The 20,055-nt window shown below is 46.2% G+C and overlaps 2 protein-coding genes across 3 annotated transcripts in view; one reads left to right on the forward strand and one right to left on the reverse strand.

Moving 5' to 3' along the window:
- Window positions 1-17,698, forward strand: part of LOC139757816 (centrosomal protein of 290 kDa-like) — an 80,495-nt gene extending 62,797 nt beyond the window's left edge. For both annotated transcript variants that reach the window (XR_011714709.1, XR_011714710.1), the window contains exon 29: window positions 17,000-17,698. The gene's annotated coding sequence lies outside the window, so the exon portion shown is untranslated. The remainder of the gene's footprint in view (window positions 1-16,999) is intronic.
- LOC139757819 (uncharacterized) overlaps window positions 16,934-20,055 on the reverse strand; it is a 274,516-nt gene continuing 271,394 nt past the window's right edge. The window contains exon 9 of the mRNA XM_071678692.1: window positions 16,934-19,144. Coding sequence (XP_071534793.1) covers window positions 18,947-19,144 — 198 coding nt within the window. The 3' untranslated portion in view covers window positions 16,934-18,946. The remainder of the gene's footprint in view (window positions 19,145-20,055) is intronic.

The raw sequence follows: 20,055 nt of genomic DNA on the forward strand, positions 1-20,055 counted from the left end.
TCGCTCTAACTTGATTTTGTCTTTGGTGTCTGCCCTCACTGTCGTGCTGAAAGCACTTGAGGGGGAAATTATGTATTTACATTACAGTACATGTTCTGCCACTGACCGCACGGACATTACGTTAACGTCACAAATGTAACGTTTGGTAACAGTATAGTCAGGCTGGGCGCCAGTAGGTCTGAGCAGCTAGATAGCTTAAAGGAAATTAAGCAATGTCCCGGACTTCCAGCCCAACGCGCTCACACACACATGCATGTAAACAGACGTAAGGAGGTTTAGGAAGGTGTTTGATGAAAGAGGGATGTCAGAGAGATAGGGGCCCACCAGTAGAGGAACTCCCTACCCAGGACCTCTTCTCCAGGAGTTCCTCCTACAGCCTCGAAGCTGCGCTACCATAATTAGCAGGGAAAGGATGGGGCTCCTTTGGAGCGAGAAGTTCTTCAACGAGAACTATAGCACTCAGGTGGTACATCACCGTAGTCGACTTTTCACTCGCGGCGTAACCAGAGTAGGTGGAGTCCGATGACTTTCCCACCCTCCCCCTACAGTGTAATCACACACACACACACACACACACACACACACACACACACACACACACACACACACGTTCAATCAGTGTTTCCCTCATTCTCACGGGCCTCGTGGGGACATCCTGAGTACCGTGAATAGTATTGAGACACTGGTAAGTTCATTCACGTGGACAGGAGCTGTTGCTGCCGGTGGAGGAGGAGGAGGAGGAGGAGGTGGCGGCGCTGCTGCAGCGTGCTGGGGTAAGGTGGATGTGACATCACAGATCCTGGACGTTTTTACCCAACACTGGCGCCTGAACGTTTATTACCCAACACTGGCGCTTGAACGTTTATTATCTAACGCGAGCGTTTTAAATCATTCAGTCCTGCATGTACTTAAACCTTCTAGCCGATTTGAACGACATCGTAAACCTTGACCGAATCAACCTAAGCTTTTACCCGACGCCTGAACCTGGGTGGGGTGAGGGGGAGGGGTTAGTGATGCTGTTTCCTGTGGGACGGGGTGGCGACAGGAATGGATGAAGGCAAGCAAGTATGAATATGTACATGTGTGTATATGTCTGTGTATGTGTATGTATATGGATTTATATGTGTATATTTTGATATGTAAATGTATGTATATGTGCGTCTATGGGCGTTTATATATATATATATATATATATATATATATATATATATATATATATATATATATATATATATATATATATATATTTATTTTATACTATTCGCCATTTCCCGCGTTTGCGAGGTAGCGTTAAGAACAGAGGACTGGGCCCCAGAGGGAAAATCCCCACCTGGCCCCCCTCTCCGTTCCTTCCTTTGGAAAATAAAAAAAAAAAAAAAACAGAGGGGAGGATTTCCAGCCACCCCCTCCCTCCCCTTTTGGTCGCCTTCTACGACACGCAGGGAATACGTGGGAAGTATTCTTTCTCCCCTATCCCCAGGGATAATATATATATATATATATATATATATATATATATATATATATATATATATATATATATATATATATACACCCGGACCCAACATATCCGGTGGTGAACAACTAGCTATATACCAACTCCCCATCTTAATTACCCTCAATTTGCGCAACAGCCAAATAAGAGCATGAAGTACAGCGTAGTGGAGGACCTTCCTCCCAAAGGAGTCCACCTTCCCTGCTCCTGCAGGAGCCTCGTAAAAGGGGGATCCTTAAAGTTACATGCATGAATAATGATGTATGTATCTCATGATCTTAATGGTTATGTTTTCCCGTTTTCTCGTCTTAAGAATTTCTTTTTTTTTTCTGGTTTTCTTCGAGGGAACACTTAGTTATTACAAGCATAGCCAGCGTCGTGGAGGGAGGATAGGGCCTTTACACAAGCACTTCGTGACGTCAGTCGTTCCTGTGGGACTTGGTTGTGACGTCAGGAGGGTACTAACAAGGTTGAGGGGAGCCGGGGCCTTACGAGGGCTCCACTGAGGGCTTCCCTCACAAGGGAATGCGCCTCTAATCCCTCCCCTCCCGTGATGGTATGGGACACTGGACCCCAATATTGGGCGACTGGGCGGCTAGCCAGCATATCGCAGGGGCGGCGCGATGTAGCATTCTGTGCTCCAGCTTATTGCATTGCGCTATATATGCGCTATCGTGTAGCGTGTTATGCTCTATCGTTATTGCGTGATGTGGTGTGGTATATCATTATATATATCACAGTTCATGTATATCATTACACTAACACAACATCACACAACAACTTGTCCTTTAGCTTTTCCCGGTGGACGTGGCCAGCTTCCTGGGCGCTGTGGGAGTTCCACAGGAGGAGTGTGTGGGGCAGGAAAGTAACTACTGTATCATAGTTTAATATCATATAGTTTGAAGCGGTGTGGAAGAGCATACTAGATCACGTAGAAATAATCCAGTGTGATGATGTACGGGATGTAAGATTATACAGCTAATGTAACATGATGTGAGATAGTACAGCTGATATGGGGTGGAGGAAGGGCGTGGAGGAAGGGCACTGCAGTGTCATACAGCGTTATGCAATATGATTCGTTCTGGAGCATAACTAACTCTACATGTTAGGGTATACTTTAGGGAGATGAAGTATTAATGCAGTTTTTTTTTTGAAGCAATGTGAAATAGCTCTCTCTCTCTCTCTCTCTCTCTCTCTCTCTCTCTCTCTCTCTCTCTCTCTCTCTCTCTCTCTCTCTCTCTCTCTCATGAATTAACGTAATAGAGTAAACGGTAATATAGTCTAGTATATATAATGATACTATATATATATATATTTTGTTTGCGTTTTACATCTCATATCCAAGTTTTGTGACGCAGTTTTTTCTTTTTTTTCAATTTTGTAGATTCCTGATGATGCCTGTGTGAGGGCGAAAGCTTAATTGAAATATAATGGATAATTCTAGACGACTGGTGTTGTAGAAAGATAAAGAACATAAGACCTACTACCGTCGTGTTTAAGGGTTATAACGTCTTGTTCAAGGGTTGTACCGTCTTGATCGTGGTTTGCACCGCCCTACTCGAGGGTTGTACCATCTTGCTCGAGGGTTGCACCGTCCTGTTTGAGGGTTGTACCGCCCTGCTCAAGGGGTGTACCGTCCTGTTCAAAGGTTGTACCGTGTTGCTCAAGGGTTGTACCGTCCTGTTCAAAGGTTGTACCGTCTTGCTCAAGGGTTGAGGGTTGTACCGTCCTGTTCGAGGGTTGTGCCGCCCTGCTCGAGGGGTGTACCGTCCTGTTCAAGGGTTGTACTACCTTGGTCCAGGGTTGTACCGCCCTGCTCAAGGGTCATAACGTCGTGCTTAAGGGTCGTACCGTTGTGCTCAAGGGTCGTACCGTTGTGCTCAAGGGTCGTACCGTCGTGCTCAAGGGTCGTAACGTCGTGCTCAAGGGTCGTACCGTCACGCTCAAGGGTTGTATCGTCGTGCTCAAGGGTCGTATCGTCGTGCTCAAGGGTCGTAGCATCGTGCTCAAGGAACTGACGTATTTTTAGATTATCTTGTGTATTCTTGCGTATTATTCAGTTGCGATGATTGAAGGCGTCTTTTACAGTCTCATGCAGATAGATGATAATAATACAAGACCTTGTGGGTTTCAGTCCTCTTTAGTTTCCCCATCAGAAGACCATTTGGATTAAGTCCAATTTTGTGGTCAGTGTAGAAAATATATGGACTCGGTGCTTTCCACTCGCGCCATCCTTATAAAACAAAAGAACATCTAGGATGGCTCTTTGAGAGCGTGTCGTCGGAGTGGAATCAGATTCCATTTTGGAAACCAGGTGCAGAAAAAGATATGAGGATCTTCGCACATATGCTGTATTTTGCACTAGAGGCTGGTTACAGACGATCCAGCAACATTGGTCTACCGGATGGTTTCGGAGGCGAAGGAAGGTACAGGACCCGATGGAAGGTAGTTATTTGTTAGTACTGCTGGTCGGTGGCTTCGGGGAGACTTGGCATACGTCGTCTGTTGCAGCTGGTGTTAAGGATCAGCCGTAGGTACAAGGCTCAGAGAGAAATGCTCTCTCGGAAATTGGGTTTTGGCTTTCTAGCGTCGCTCGTAGGATGCGAGACGCGTATTCAGACTCGTGTGTGTTATAGGAACTAGGAACGTAACAGTATAGATTTGGGACATTAGCTAAGACGAATTGTTGATAATGAACGCTACGTTGGAGAATTGGTTCACTGGGCAAAAGGAAAGGTACCGTGGTATTTAGGAGTGGTCTGCGTTATGTTCTCTTTTTTTTTCTCCGTATGCAATGTGACGCGCGGGGCCTGAGCGGCCCACTGCTGCGTGACGCAAGCACAGACGCATGGGTGTTACGGAGAAGCAGAGCCATCGCCAAGAATCATACAGTAAGACGGAGTTTTATGACAGGTCACCCTTGATGCGTTTCCCGAGGGGCTGACGTAGGCTGGTGGCGCATTTCCTACACCACGACCAGAGGGCGTGGTGTCCCTGAGCTGAGTGCGTGATGTTCTTGGCCAGAGTCTGTGGTCCCCTTGGCCAGAGTGCGCGGTCCCTGTGGCCAGAGTGTATGGTCCCCTTGGCCAGAGTCTGTCGTCCCCTTAGCCAGTATCATGGTCTGCTTGGTCATTGTGTATGGTCCGCTTGGCCAGTATGTATGGCCCACCTTGGCCAGAGCGCATCGTCCGCTTCTCAATCGAACAGGGAGGTGGGGCAGAGGGCGTCTTCGGTGGTGATGTTTTCGTTCGGAGGAGATTTTTACTCCTCTGGCGTACCTGAAAGGACGAAGCGGGTAATGTGTTCATGTAATGACGCCAGCAGGCGGCGAGGAAGAGATGCCTTGAGTCAGTAATGCACACCGCGGTGGGTACTCAGCCACACACACACGTGCGCTGCGGTATGTGGTCGACTTGGGCACCTCATATGAACCATTAGTATTTAACGTAGACGATATCCTCCAAGTCTCTGATTATAAATAGACACACTAGGCTGTTAAGGGATGCAGGTCGGGTGGTCACCGGTTCCAGATGCCTTCCCGAGTGTGAGCCAAGCGGATGTACACACTGAATGACTACCAATGTGACTACATCTGGTTGTAACCAGATCACACACACACACAGACACTCTCAGGACTGTGTTCATGTAGGTCACCTGTTCTCTCCATGGTCATCGGAGTTCCAGGAAGACTGTGACGTCAGGAGATGGCGTGTGGTGTCACACAGGCGTGGTGTGTTTACCTGTCGATAAACAGATGACACGTCCTCTCACTCAGGCTGACAGCCTCGTCTTCCCCCTCCTCCTCCTCCTCCTCCTCCTCCTCCTGCTGACGGCGTCCAAATGTTTACGGCGAGAGTTACTTCTCGTATACATCTGCGTCAGGGGGGTTCTTCGGAAGGAGATGAATGTTTCGCTTCTCTCTCTCTCTCTCTCTCTCTCTCTCTCTCTCTCTCTCTCTCTCTCTCTCTCTCTCTCTCTCGTAATGGTTTTAGATTTTTTTTATGTATTTATCTATTAAGGACCTTAGTAGCCAGATAGATGTGGTAACTGTTGATTGTGCTTGTTGAATCTCTTTACTTAAGACTAGGAAGGGTCGCGACTACTTCAGGAGGCATACGCGCCCTTCCCCTCATAATCCACGCTGGCAGTAACATAACTACTTGTGGACGTAGGAAGAAAACACTGTGTCGCCTTTGAGAACCACCTTCCACGAAAAAAAAAGAAAATAATCCGAAGGATGACATGATCGCACAACCACCCACATACCCTGTTTTCCTCTAGGGTAGAAAAGAAAGGAAACACCGGGCCTGACGTGGAGGATAATATGGACGCACTAGAAACACGTAGACGCGCCACAGACACCCACCACGTCCCCTTTTTCTTAAAGAGATAAAGTTCAGCTTCACGTGGAGGATGACATCGTCGCTCCTTCGGGAAAGGTTATCCTGTTGGCCGCAAGGAGGCGGGGGCGCTGGGGAAGCTTTGAATTAATCATCTCCCATCTGGACCGTCTTAGCCATAAATGTCAACATTGTGGGAGTTGCCCATCTTTAGTCAGACAACACACACACACACACACACACACACACACACACACACACACACACACACACACGGTGAAAGCAGCATCATAACCGTGGCCTTCTCGGTGGCCAGGGTATAAACATCTGTACATGTATGTATCAGTCAGGTGGTGGCATGCAAATCGGACGTTTAAGTTTTGATGTCTTAAAGCCCGCGCCTTGATTGACGAAGAAGCCTTTGGCTCGTTTCCGTCTGTGGGGAGGGTAAGCATTATCATTACCATCATTATCATTAATCATTACTGTAATTGATATATTTGTCATTACGGTTATTTAAGGCTTGTTCTTTTCACACACTATGTTTCGTTTCGTCTCGCGCACCATCGCGACTGCATTGGCGTCGCTTGTACACCATATCGCTTAATACACCAGCCCGTCGTGCCATTGTACAAAGGCAAAGGGGATAAGAGTGAGTGCTCAATTTACAGAGGTATAAGTTTGTTGAGTATTCCTGGTAAATTATATGGGAGGGTATTGGTTGAGAGGGTGAAGGCATGTATAGAGCATCAGGTTGGGGAAGAGCAGTGTGGTTTCAGAAGTGACACAGTTGCGTCACCATAAGGTCCTGGAGGCTTACAAGGGATGCTGCTAATGACCTTTACCTCTCTCCTATTTCCTCTTCCATGTGGTCTCTGAGAAATGGTGATTACCTTGGGGGAGGTGGGAAAGGGGCAGGAGGTGTGAGAGGGTTAAGGGCAGCCCTGGAACCGTGGGGTAGCTCTTCCCGCATTCCTGGAAAAAGGGTGGTTCATTATCACACTAGTCAGGACGCCCTCTGTCCATCCATCCCTCCTGAAGCAGAGGTAATGACGTGTTACAGCCTCTTAAAACTACGGTTTATTCTTGATTATACCGTGTACTTTATATATATATATTTTTTTTTTTTTTTTTTTTTTTTATACTTTGTCGCTGTCTCCCGCGTTTGCGAGGTAGCGCAAGGAAACAGACGAAAGAAAAGGCCCCCCCCCCCCCCATACACATGTACATACACACGTCCACACACGCAAATATACATACCTACACAGCTTTCCATGGTTTACCCCAGACGCTTCACATGCCTTGATTCAATCCACTGACAGCACGTCAACCCCTGTATACCACATGACTCCAATTCACTCTATTCCTTGCCCTCCTTTCACCCTCCTGCATGTTCAGGCCCCGATCACACAAAATCTTTTTCACTCCATCTTTCCACCTCCAATTTGGTCTCCCTCTTCTCCTCGTTCCCTCCACCTCCGACACATATATCCTCTTGGTCAATCTCTCCTCACTCATTCTCTCCATGTGCCCAAACCATTTCAAAACACCCTCTTCTGCTCTCTCAACCACGCTCTTTTTATTTCCACACATCTCTCTTACCCTTACGTTACTTACTCGATCAAACCACCTCACACCACACATTGTCCTCAAACATCTCATTTCCAGCACATCCATCCTCCTGCGCACATCTCTATCCATAGCCCACGCCTCGCAACCATACAACATTGTTGGAACCACTATTCCCTCAAACATACCCATTTTCGCTTTCCGAGATAATGTTCTCGACTTCCACACATTTTTCAAGGCTCCCAAAATTTTCGCCCCCTCCCCCACCCTATGATCCACTTCCGCTTCCATGGTTCCATCCGCTGACAGATCCACTCCCAGATATCTAAAACACTTCACTTCCTCCAGTTCTTCTCCATTCAAACTCACCTCCCAATTGACTTGACCCTCACCCCTACTGTACCTAATAACCTTGCTCCTATTCACATTTACTCTCAACTTTCTTCTTCCACACACTTTACCAAACTCAGTCACCAGCTTCTGCAGTTTCTCACATGAATCAGCCACCAGCGCTGTATCATCAGCGAACAACAACTGACTCACTTCCCAAGCTCTCTCATCCCCAACAGACTTCATACTTGCCCCTCTTTCCAGGACTCTTGCATTTACCTCCCTTACAACCCCATCCATAAACAAATTAAACAACCATGGAGACATCACACACCCCTGCCGCAAACCTACATTCACTGAGAACCAATCACTTTCCTCTCTTCCTACACGTACACATGCCTTACATCCTCGATAAAAACTTTTCACTGCTTCTAACAACTTGCCTCCCACACCATATATTCTTAATACCTTCCACAGAGCATCTCTATCAACTCTATCATATGCCTTCTCCAGATCCATAAATGCTACATACAAATCCATTTGCTTTTCTAAGTATTTCTCACATACATTCTTCAAAGCAAACACCTGATCCACACATCCTCTACCACTTCTGAAACCGCACTGCTCTTCCCCAATCTGATGCTCTGTACATGCCTTCACCCTCTCGATCAATACCCTCCCATATAATTTACCAGGAATACTCAACAAACTTATACCTCTGTAATTTGAGCACTCACTCTTATCCCCTTTGCCTTTGTACAATATATATATATATATATATATATATATATATATATATATATATATATATATATATATATATATACACACAAAATCACAACAGATACGTGATTTTTATAAATGCTGAAAAACACCGCATGGAAAAGGAAAACGAGCTCCTGAGCGCTTTCGTGTATTAACACATTTTCAGTGGACAGTTACAGAATGTAGATGTGTTAATACACGAAAGCGCTGAGGATCTCTTGTTTCCTTTTTCATGTTTTTTTCTTCAGCAGTATATATATATATATATATGTGTGTGTGTGTGTGTGTGTGTGTGTGTGTGTGTGTGTGTGTGTGTGTGTGTGTGTATAGGAATATATGACTGCCTGTTTGTGCTGTAGGGGGGAGTTTTACACTCGCGTTGCCCCGTTTTTCAGTCTCGTATATTTGAACCGTGTCTTCACTCCTGTGTGTATACACACACACACACACACACAATCACACCCCAGCCTAAGCCAGGTGTGTGTGCGCGCGCGCGCGCGCGCGTGTGTGTGTGTGTGTGTGTGTGTGTGTGTGTGTGTGTGTGTAAGATAATGTATGGGACGAATTCTCTTTTTTTTTTTCCCGCGGAAAATGTAACCCTTCCAGTGAGTGAGTGACAGAAAATTGGACGGGATCATTAACAATCACCAGGCCAGTCACTGTCATCACCCCGGGGTGACCTTATCCCGTGGACTGCCTATTATAGGACATAAGACAACTGGATGGGCGTGTATTGTCCTCCATTATCCATTGCCTGTCTGTCTGTGTCTTGAGTTCTTGTTTGTTTTTGTCTGTGTTCGGAATTCTTGTCTGTTTCTCTTAGAATATAGACGGATTATGACTGCAGTCGAATCCATTGAGAATCCGGATTTCAAGAGTCCGTTCTGCTCAAAGAAGAAAAAAATTATCCCCGTAGTTTCAGACCTAAAGTCTCTCCCTGCCAAGATCTTTGCTTCCACGCCCGCCCACGCGCTTGCTCCCGCCGCTTCTTTTTGGGTTCCTTCCAGATCCCTTGTCATCCTGACCCACCCAGGGTCTTCTCTGTGCTTTCGTCCAGTCTGTTCGCCTCCCTCCTTTACCATCCAGGCCAAGAATGCTCATTTCATCGTGAGTTGTGAGTAAGAAAAACAACAACTCACTGCCTCAGTGAGTAACATAGAGATGCCTCGTCTGTCTGGGGTCACTCACACTCACACACTCGAAAGTTACCCTTCGTGGGAGTCAAACACAAGTTCCCTCACATTTACTGACGTCAAGACTCGACTTTTTATCTCGTGGGGGACGCCAACCAACTCTTACCTTGTGTGTAGGCGAAGAAACCATCTCTTCCCCTGCAGGCCAGTTGACAGTATTGATCCCACAGACCAATATGTAGTACTGAGTGTTGCTTTTGTGACCGTCTGTTGCCTGAACAGGATCTGTTGCTAGAGCATTAGCCGTTATTGCTTGATTGTTAGCCGTTCGTAGGGTTCTAGAAGTTGAAGGTCGTTCAGACTGTCTCTGTGGACACCAGATACGATGGTTCGATGTGTGATGCACACACAGAAATACAAACTTGCATATGTTGATCGTAGGAACTGTACCGTGTATGTGTGGCCTAGGGGGTATGGACACACAAGTTAGCACAAATCTCTCGTCTGAACTTTTCTTCGCCGTATTGTATTATGGTATTCATAGATATTTGGTGGTATGTATGGATACTGTGGTAACTATGAAGATTGGGTTACTCAGGTTGATGGCTACCACCTTCTATAGGTAGATCTAAGGGTGGAGGAGGAGCCACTAGTGGAGGCCACGACCACCTCGCGTGGATAGATCTAAGGGAGGAATCGCTAGTGGAGGCCACGGTCACCTAGCGTGGTTAGATCTAAGGGAGGAATCGCTAGTGGAGGCCACGACCACCTAACGTGGGTGGATCTAAGGGAGGAATCACTAGTGGAGGCCACGACCACCTAGCAGTCGTTGTGGAGGCTTTGGTTCGGTGTCTGCTCATGGCCTCCCAAATCCCCGAGCTTATTACCTGCCATGGACATAGTTCAGAACTTACCTTCACTTCACATCTCTCCGCACGTAATATCCGGGACGAGATAGTGTGTCATTTAAGGGTAATGGTCTTGGGAGGCAGTCAAAGGGTAAAAGGGGAGTTAGTGGTGGTGGTTGGTTGGTCTGTTAATGACGGGTGTTGGGGGAGGAGACGCAATGATCCGGGTGGAGGAGGGACTGTAATGATGTGCGGTGGTGGAGGAGGGTTTAGTTAGGGACGGTGACGGAGGGGGGGGGGGCGTCTTGGTTGTCCCAGGGAGTCCACCAGTTAACGACGACATTACTGGGCGTTTTTCAAAAGCCTCGTAAATCTTGTCTAATGAGCGTTACTTGTGTCCGTGAGGTGTCGCAACCTCCTTCATGTTGAGCAGGTCTGGATTCCCTGTGCAATTAGCCTCAGGAATTACCCCTCGTTTACCGGCTCTTTATCTCCCTCGCACCGATTTTTTAACGTATTCGTTGCCTCGGCTTCGCGGTAGTTGGTCTCCAGTGAGGTAGGACGGTTGGGGTAGGTCATGTCTACCCCTCCTGGGAGGTCAACTAGGAAACTCACCTGGAGGTCAGAACCTGGACTTTTCCTCAGATTATTTCAGGTTTCAGTCGTGTGTTGTTAATCTGTAAGTTATTAATAGCTCGACTTCGCATGGTTGTAACGTGTTGGCCATAACATGCCAACCCCTTATTGGTACTCACAATTTCTTGCGTTAGAGGCACTTAACAGTGGACGATAAGGAGACATCGAATGCACTCAGCTAACTTAAGCCATACGATATATCTATCAGTCATATCAGCCATACGGTATAAGTCATAAGATATCAGTCATATCAGTCATCGTGAAGAGAATCACTCTTGCTATACTGAAGGTGAGGATAGTTTTACGAAGCCTCGCACGCCTAACCTTGCCAGGCGATCGCCTCTACAGGAGATAACCAACCATCCCAAACTGACAAGATGGTTTACCCAGAGGTTCCCAGCGATGGTGATATTTCACGGTCAGCGGAGTTGTAGTCGTCGGCTTCATCTGGTCTTGTCTCGGGGGGTTGATCTACCATCCTATCATTATTATCATACACTAACGAGACATCCTCCAGTTTGGTTGTAAACCCACCTCCCTAACGTACGTTGTTTCGTCTCAAAACCTACGAAGTTTTTGTTACTCTCCAACATATACACGGGTGGTATTCTCCTCGTTAGCGTTCGATTGCAGGAGCGTCCATTCCTACTAGCGAATGGTTACGTGGCTCTTGTACCGTCGCTCAGACTAGCTCTGTATGAGCGGCGTTGAGAGAGCATATCTCGCGTGACGTACGCCCTTGGAATAAGTTTTGGAGGAAGCCCGCCCGCTCCACTCCAAGATTGTAGTGGTCTGATGATGAGATCGTTTGCTACCATCTTCAAAAGCTGGTTACAAACTGGTTCTCTCTTACGTATCTTAAGGTTGAGACGGTTGGGTTAAGCTTGTGATTTCAGTGAAAAAGAAAAGAAAAAGAGAAAATTCCCGGCAGTAGAATTCGCCTATAATGAGAATCGAGAAGCCACCTTTTGATCTGTGGTAATTTTGCCGTCGGAGGCAAGACGGGAGTGGTCGACCCTAGCGGGGAAGCTAATGATGCCAACTGATCCTTACGATGTAATTGGACAATCGTGGAAAGGGGGAAGTTCGTCCCGGTCGTTTGATTTCATCAAACCACCAATCTCGCGTGGGGTCATTCCCTACTGCATATGCTTCACAGTTGCCGGAATTGTGGAGAGTCTGAAAGGAAGGGGGGAAAAAATAATTCATAAGACTAGTAACAGGAGAGGTACGAACGATGAGGGACAGATTTAGCTGAGTTCCTTGAGTTACAGGGTTTGGTTGGCGAGTGTTTGTTGAGCCCAGGATGAAACCGAGGATGGTTAAGGAGATGAAATGTACTGTGAGACGAATACCCACCTGAGGGAGACGGTGGCGGAGAGGAGAGACGCCAGACCTACCAAGGACAGCGGTTGCGTCTCGGTAGCGACAGAGACACGCTGGTTCTAGCGTAGCTTAGGGCACCAGAGGCACACGTTGTGGAGGGCGAGCCGGCTAGGTAACCCTCTACAAGCGGGAGAAGGAGGGACATGAACACCTACAGCAGACAGCTAGATGGATGGACTCTTCTGAGGGAGGGAGGGAGAGAGAGAGAGAGTGATAGAGGGTTGTTGGCAACATCAGGAGCATCGTCTGGTCACACCTTCCCTCACGCCATCGGGCGCCCCAGGGGTTAATAATGGCCCAGGAAGCCAGCAGGGTTCAGTTTCCCGCAGCCCCGCGAACTCATCTGCCGGTCGGCTACCTTTCTATGTTACCGTCGACGCCGCGACAGGACTTGTGTACGATCACGTAATATATCATGATCCAGGAGAACGAAGCGATGGGGTCGTTCAAAGCGTGAGGGTGTTTATTTGCCTTCCTTCCCTTACTCCTTCCCTTCTCATAGCTCTTCCTCCTAATGTTCCATCGCGATCCCTCACGACATACTGTCCACCACAGCCCCTCATGCGCCCTCCACGTCCACTCATAAGTGTCCTGACAGTTCCTTCTGCTGATCCTCGTGACCCCTCATGTGTCCACCACGACCCCTCATCTCCTCTCCTCCGCGACCTGTACCCCTCATGACCTTTCCCCCTCTCTCTGGTGACGTCTCTCGTGTGTCGCATGACTCCACATCGCCATCCATCCCTCCATCCTCCGACGTCTCTTTGGTACTAGTAATGTTAGCGAGTTCCCTCCTCCCCTCATGCAACCTCTCCATGTCCTCTGAGTAAACCCCCCAACACAAACCTCTTCATGCCCGCGAGGAGTACGGGGGGTTGACCATTGAGGGCCTATGACACGTATCCGCCTTTGACAACCTCCCTCCCATTCCGTACTTGCTGTAGTGTGGGTAAAACATTACAGGCAATCATCAAGCTTGAGTAAATAGAGCTGTACGATACGAGGAGTGCACAGGCTTGAGTTTATAGAGATGAGCTGTACGATGAGTGCATAGGCTTGAGTAAATAGAGCTGTACAATACGAGGAGTGCACAGGCTAGAATATATAGAGCTGTGCGATACGAGGAGTGCACAGGCTTGAGTATATAGAGGTGAGCTGTACGAGGAGTGCATAGGCTTGAGTATATAGAGCTGTACAATACGAGGCTTGAGTATATAGAGGTGAGCTGTACGAGGAGTGCACAGGCTTGAGTATATAGAGCTGTGCAGTACGAGGAGTGCACAGGCTTGAGTATATAGAGCTGTGCAGTACGAGGAGTGCACAGGCTTGAGTAAGTAGAGCTGTACAATACGAGGAGTGCACAGGCTTGAATATATAGAGCTGTACAATACGACGAGTGCACAGGCTTGAGTATATAGAGCTGTGCAATACGAGGAGTGCTTAGGCTTGAGTATATAGAGCTGTGCAATTGAGGAGTGCACAGGAGGCTTGAGTATATAGCGCCGTACAATAAGAAGAGTGCACAGGCTTGTGTCATGTGAGGGTCAGGGAAGACAGGCCAAGTCAACTGAAGGAAAACCGTATCTTATTAACTAACACCTGAGTGTGTGGTGATGGCTCCCCCATCAGGTGATATCGTATATGGTATGTCTGGTATAAGGTCACGTTAGCGTAATGTGTGTGGCGGAGTTAAGGAAGCAATTACCCAGTGATCAACAATTTACTACATGGTCTATTTCTATTGGTGATGTTGTTGCACATACGATGGTGTGTATATGATTGTGAAGACGGTGTATGTATGATGGTTGTGATTGTACATGTGTTGGGTGATGATGCTGATGAATACATGATGATTTCGATGATGTATGTGTGATTGGTGAATTTGGTGTATATGTATGAAGGTGTATATATGGCTTTTATGATCATGTATATATGATATGGTGGTGTATATGTATGATGGTGATGATGGTGTATATATAATGGTGTTGGTCCTGTATATATGATGGAATTTATGATGGTTATGGTGATGTATATATGATGGTTTTTATGATGTGTATATATGATGGTGGTGATGCTGTATATGTGATGCTTACGAGAATGTATATAGAGATGATGGTGTAGATTTGATGGTTATTGTTATGCATATATGATGGTTAAGACTGCGTGTGTATATATGCTAGCGTTTATAGTGTATATGTAATGGAAATGATGGTGTACATAAGATGTCGGTGATGTATATAGGATGGCCTGGTGTACATATGACGGTGACTGCGTATGTAAGGTTATGGTGATGATGTATGTATGATAGTGACAGATGATGATTAAGTCCAATGTTGAACATATTAACAGATATGATTCCACAAGTCGATCACCATATCTTTGGTAAACGAATAATGTGGTGGATGTATATGTGATGGTTGAAATAGTGAGTATATTATGGTTATAATGATGTATGATGGTTATAGTGGTGTATGTATGATTGTGAGGATGGTGTACATATAATGGTTAGGATGGTGTATATACCATGGTGATAATGATGATGACATGATGGTGCAGATGATGTATATATATGGTTATGATGGTGAGGATGATGTACATATAATGGTTAGGATGGTGTGTATATGATGGTGAGGACGGTGTACATATAATGGTTAGGATGGTGTATATATGATGGTGAGGATGGTGTACATGTAATGGTTAGGATGGTGTATATATGATGGTGAGGATGGTGTACATATAATGGTTATAATGGTGTATGCATGATTGTGAGGACGGTGTACATATAATGGTTAGGATGGTGTATATATGATGGTGAGGATGGTGTACATATAATGGTTAGGATGTCGTATATATGATGGTGAGGATGCTGTACATATAATGTTTAGGATGGTGTATATGATGGTGAGGATGGTGTGCATATAATGGTTAGGATGGTGTGTATATGATGGTGAGGATGGTGTACATATAATGGTTAGGATGGTATATGCATGATGGTGAGGATGCTGTACATATAATGGTTAGGATGGTGTATATATGATGGTGAGGATGGTGTACATGTAATGGTTAGGATGGTGTATATATGATGGTGAGGATGGTGTACATATAATGGTTAGGATGGTGTATGCATGATTGTGAGGACGGTGTACATATAATGGTTAGGATGGTGTATATATGATGGTGAGGATGGTGTACATGTAATGGTTAGGATGGTGTATATATGATGGTGAGGATGGTGTACATATAATGGTTATAATGGTGTATGCATGATTGTGAGGACGGTGTACATATAATGGTTAGGATGGTGTATATATGATGGTGAGGATGGTGTACATATAATGGTTAGGATGTCGTATATATGATGGTGAGGATGCTGTACATATAATGTTTAGGATGGTGTATATGATGGTGAGGATGGTGTGCATATAATGGTTAGGATGGTGTGTATATGATGGTGAGGATGGTGTACATATAATGGTTAGGATGGTATATGCATGATGGTGAGGATGCTGTACATATAATGGTTAGGATGGTGTATATATGATGGTGAGGATGGTGTACATGTAATGGTTAGGATGGTGTATGCATGATGGTAAGGATGGTGTACATATAATGGTTAGGATGGTGTATGCATGATGGTGAGGATGCTGTACATACAATGGTTAGGATGGTGTATGCATGATGGTGAGGATGCTGTACATATAATGGTTAGGATGGTGTATATATGATGGTGAGGATGGTGTACATATAATGGTTAGGATGGTGTATGCATGATGGTGAGGATGCTGTACATATAATGGTTAGGATGGTGTATATATGATGGTGAGGATGGTGTACATGTAATGGTTAGGATGGTGTATATATGATGGTGAGGATGGTGTATATATGATGGTGAGGATGGTGTACATTGTAATGGTTAGGATGGTGTATATATGATGGTGAGGATGGTGTACATATAATAGTTAGGATGGTGTATATATGATGGTGATGATGATGATTACATGATGGTGCATTCAACCATTCTCTATGCCCCATCATAACCATATATACACATATATGGTTATGATGGGGCATAGAGAATGGTTGAAATGGTGTCTACGTGATCTTTAGTACAGTGAATATATGATGGTGTATAAAAGATTGTTGGTACGATGTATATATGAAGGTTATGATGGTGCTTTCATAATGATAATATGCTTATATGATGATTATGAAGGTCCTTTTATAATGATTGTGGTGGTGTATATAGCATGGTTACGATGATTTATATGTAAGATGATTATGGTGATGTATATAAGATGGTTATGATTATGTATATGTATAAAATCAAGAACTTGAATTTTCTTTCATCTCATGGAAAATCATTTCCATGCCAGTGTTCATGTAATACACCTATATGCTCTAGTATATATAACGGAGGAATCAAATACCTGGTCATTTTATACTGTTTATTAAGTAAACTATATATGACTCGTCATTAATTCACAATGTTTTGTACAGGGCATACACTATCTACAGCTGTGGGAGCTACTCAGTTGGTGGATGCTGACGACATACCGCTCGCTGCGAGGGGCGGCGTCAGCCGAGGTAAGGAAGGGGGGAGACAAACTGCAGTGGATAGTGCACGGGGGAGGGAGGGTGGTAAAAGGATAGGAGGGCTGGTCAGGGACTCGCTACACCAGATGGAGACAATTAACCGTGGTTAAATCAAATATAATAATGTATTTAAGGGTGGGGGGGAAAAGGAGAGGGAGGGGAAATTTTATCATTACGTTCTTGGGGGAGGGATGTGGAATGTGTAGTCAGAGACATGTTGGTAACATCGATCATTACCATCTGTGGGAGTTTTTTTGGGGGGAAGAAGAGGCGGTACGTGGCGTGTGGGTGTTTGTGGTGGCGGTTGTGGAGGAGGACGACGTTCCTCTCCAACACCCGCCACACTTCGCCACACCCCCTACTTACATCCACGCACCTCACCTCCCTCCCTCCCCAAAAAAAAAGGTTACAATGGTCACCTTAAGCTAACAATAACTTAATAAATAAATTAAGTTTTAAAGCGTGGTGTCCACCAGTTAACCCGCTAAGTTCAGATCACCAGAAAGACTTGACTCTCGCCCCATCGCTAGCAAAGCTACGCCGCGCCGCTCTGCAACTAAATTTGTGTTATCACCATTAACAGCGATTCCCACCACCCACCCCCTCATGAAACTGAGGGTGTGTGTGTGTGTGTGGTGTTCACAGGTGCGGCAGGTGTCCATACACACCTACATACACAGACCAGCTGGGACACAACCTTGTGTGCTCAGCTGTCGACGCAGCTGGCCATCAGCGACAGGGCAGTGTCACGTCTTTCTGCTACACATGAGATGCGGGCAGTTAGCCACTCCTTTAAGTCATGCGGAAAATACGCATACGTAATCTTGTCTTGTTGAACAAGGTCGTACAATTCATCTTTAAGAACTACAAAATATAATAAGAAATATATTACACATTCGCAGCTCGATTCAAGCTTACAGTTTCTTAGAAAAGTCTTTGGTACAGAGGGTGTGGCGCAAGGGCGTGGTACCCCGGGGCCTGTGGTTGGGCCCCACCATATGACTAGCTCAGTGCACAGGCCCACGCCTGAGCCTGGCCGGGTATCACAGTCTGGGGTGGCCGCCGTTGTAAAAGGGTGCGGCGGCCTGAGGAGGGGAGCCTGGGCCAGACGGAGAGGCCAGTTCCTCGTGGTTGGGTGGGGGGATGATGATGAGGAGCGAGAAGACACGCCACCATCAGCATCGCCTGGAGGAGGGACTGCTGGCCTTCCCGTCTGCTCGAACTCGGCCTACTACAGTCTAACACGTACCGAAGATAATACTGATGTGATATTCAGTACACAAGTGGTTGATGAAAACATTGTAATGACACTGAACCTCACTTTGAAGAATGGGAAGATCTTGAGGTCACAGATAACATCATCTACTCAACATTTCTTTTTTTTTCTCTCTCTCAAAAAAGTCTTACAAATATAGTTTATATATATTTTTTTTTAAACTTCCCATGCAAGATTTAAAGTCTCGCCTCCTATAATAAATACAGAAACTATAATAAATTATTAAATACATTTAATTTATAAAGAAATCCTCGCGAGGGGGGGAGAGGGAAATATATTTGTGTTGGAAAAAAAAAAAATTTTAACGAGAAGGATGCATCACCATCCGCATTTTAACTAGCAACCACTTCCACTCTACATCCGCAGGGAGGAATGTTCAGGATGACAGCGTGGCCGCGACGGAGCAGTCTCTGCCGGCCGCTGCAGGGCCTCGTGTAGCTGCTGCTATTGCTGCTGCTGCTGCTGCAGAACAACCTGGTCCCTCAGTTCATCAAAATTCATCAATTGGACGATGACGACGATGATGGCTGGTCAAGGTCCTCCTTGGAGACAAGCGACATGTCCTCCAGAAGGTCCTATAACGCGTCGGGGTTGGAGGGGGAGGAGGACTCTGGGTGCAGCAGCTCCTTGTACAGTTCGGACTGGAGGAACCGCAAGTAAGCGTCCGACTCCATGAGCGCTTGGACTCTCTTCTGCGCCGCGTCGAAGATGTACTTGTCCGGGCAGTCGAGGGACTTTGCGATCTGAGCGCGGGTGCCGGGATCCAGGTTGATCTGGGGAAGAAGAAAGACCAAATTCAATCAAGAGTTTCGCGAGCGAAATGCTTCATATTACATCATTGCACCCATCACCCCTGTGCTTATAGGACGGTCTGGTGTGGACTCTCCTGCACTTCATGGACTATCGCCAATTAAACGTTGCACAGTGCACCGTTCAACCACACTGCGAGTAAAGACTCGGTCACAACCATCATAAAGGTGACACCACGGTTAGCGACTTCCCTGTTCCTGTCTCTTCTCCTCGACACACTAGCAGACGTGGGAGAACTATGACGAACGGACCAAAGGAGGTAGTAGACTTGGAGAGAGGTTAGGAGGAGGGTGGTATAAGGTTTTGTGGTGGAGGGGTTGGCAAACTACAGGGGTTGGTTGAGGTTCCCCAAGTGAGACGGTTGTAGTGGTTGAGTAGTCGGCAGACGATGAGGAAGGCGGGGAAGAAGAGCAAGCTAGTGGTTCACGAGGAGGAGTAGGATTGGAGGTGAACCCGGCGTGGCACTCTGACCTTTCCCGGCCTCGGGTGCCGGAGTGCCTGCTTAAAGGTCATGGACTCATCCCCGCCGCTAGGGGAACTTGCCGAGGCTCCCGCGCGCCACACACACACACACACACACACACACACACACACACACACACATACACACACAGCACCAACCGTTTGGTTTTGTGGCCTACAAACACCATCAATTTCCTCTTCCCACCATTTCTTTAACATATGCCATTCTACCGACTTGTTCAACAGATTGTTAATATCTCCACCATCTCCGTAACTATCCATTCACAGTGATCAGGACTCGAAGATTTGGATTATGCACTGATTTAACACCTCTCTCAACACTTAAACTGCAATACTACTCTAAATCCACAAATCGTGAATCAACCAAGTCTACAATCGCCCGTCCCCTGTT

The sequence above is a fragment of the Panulirus ornatus genome, chromosome 28 (genome assembly GCF_036320965.1).
Source record: "Panulirus ornatus isolate Po-2019 chromosome 28, ASM3632096v1, whole genome shotgun sequence".
NCBI lineage: Eukaryota > Metazoa > Arthropoda > Malacostraca > Decapoda > Palinuridae > Panulirus > Panulirus ornatus.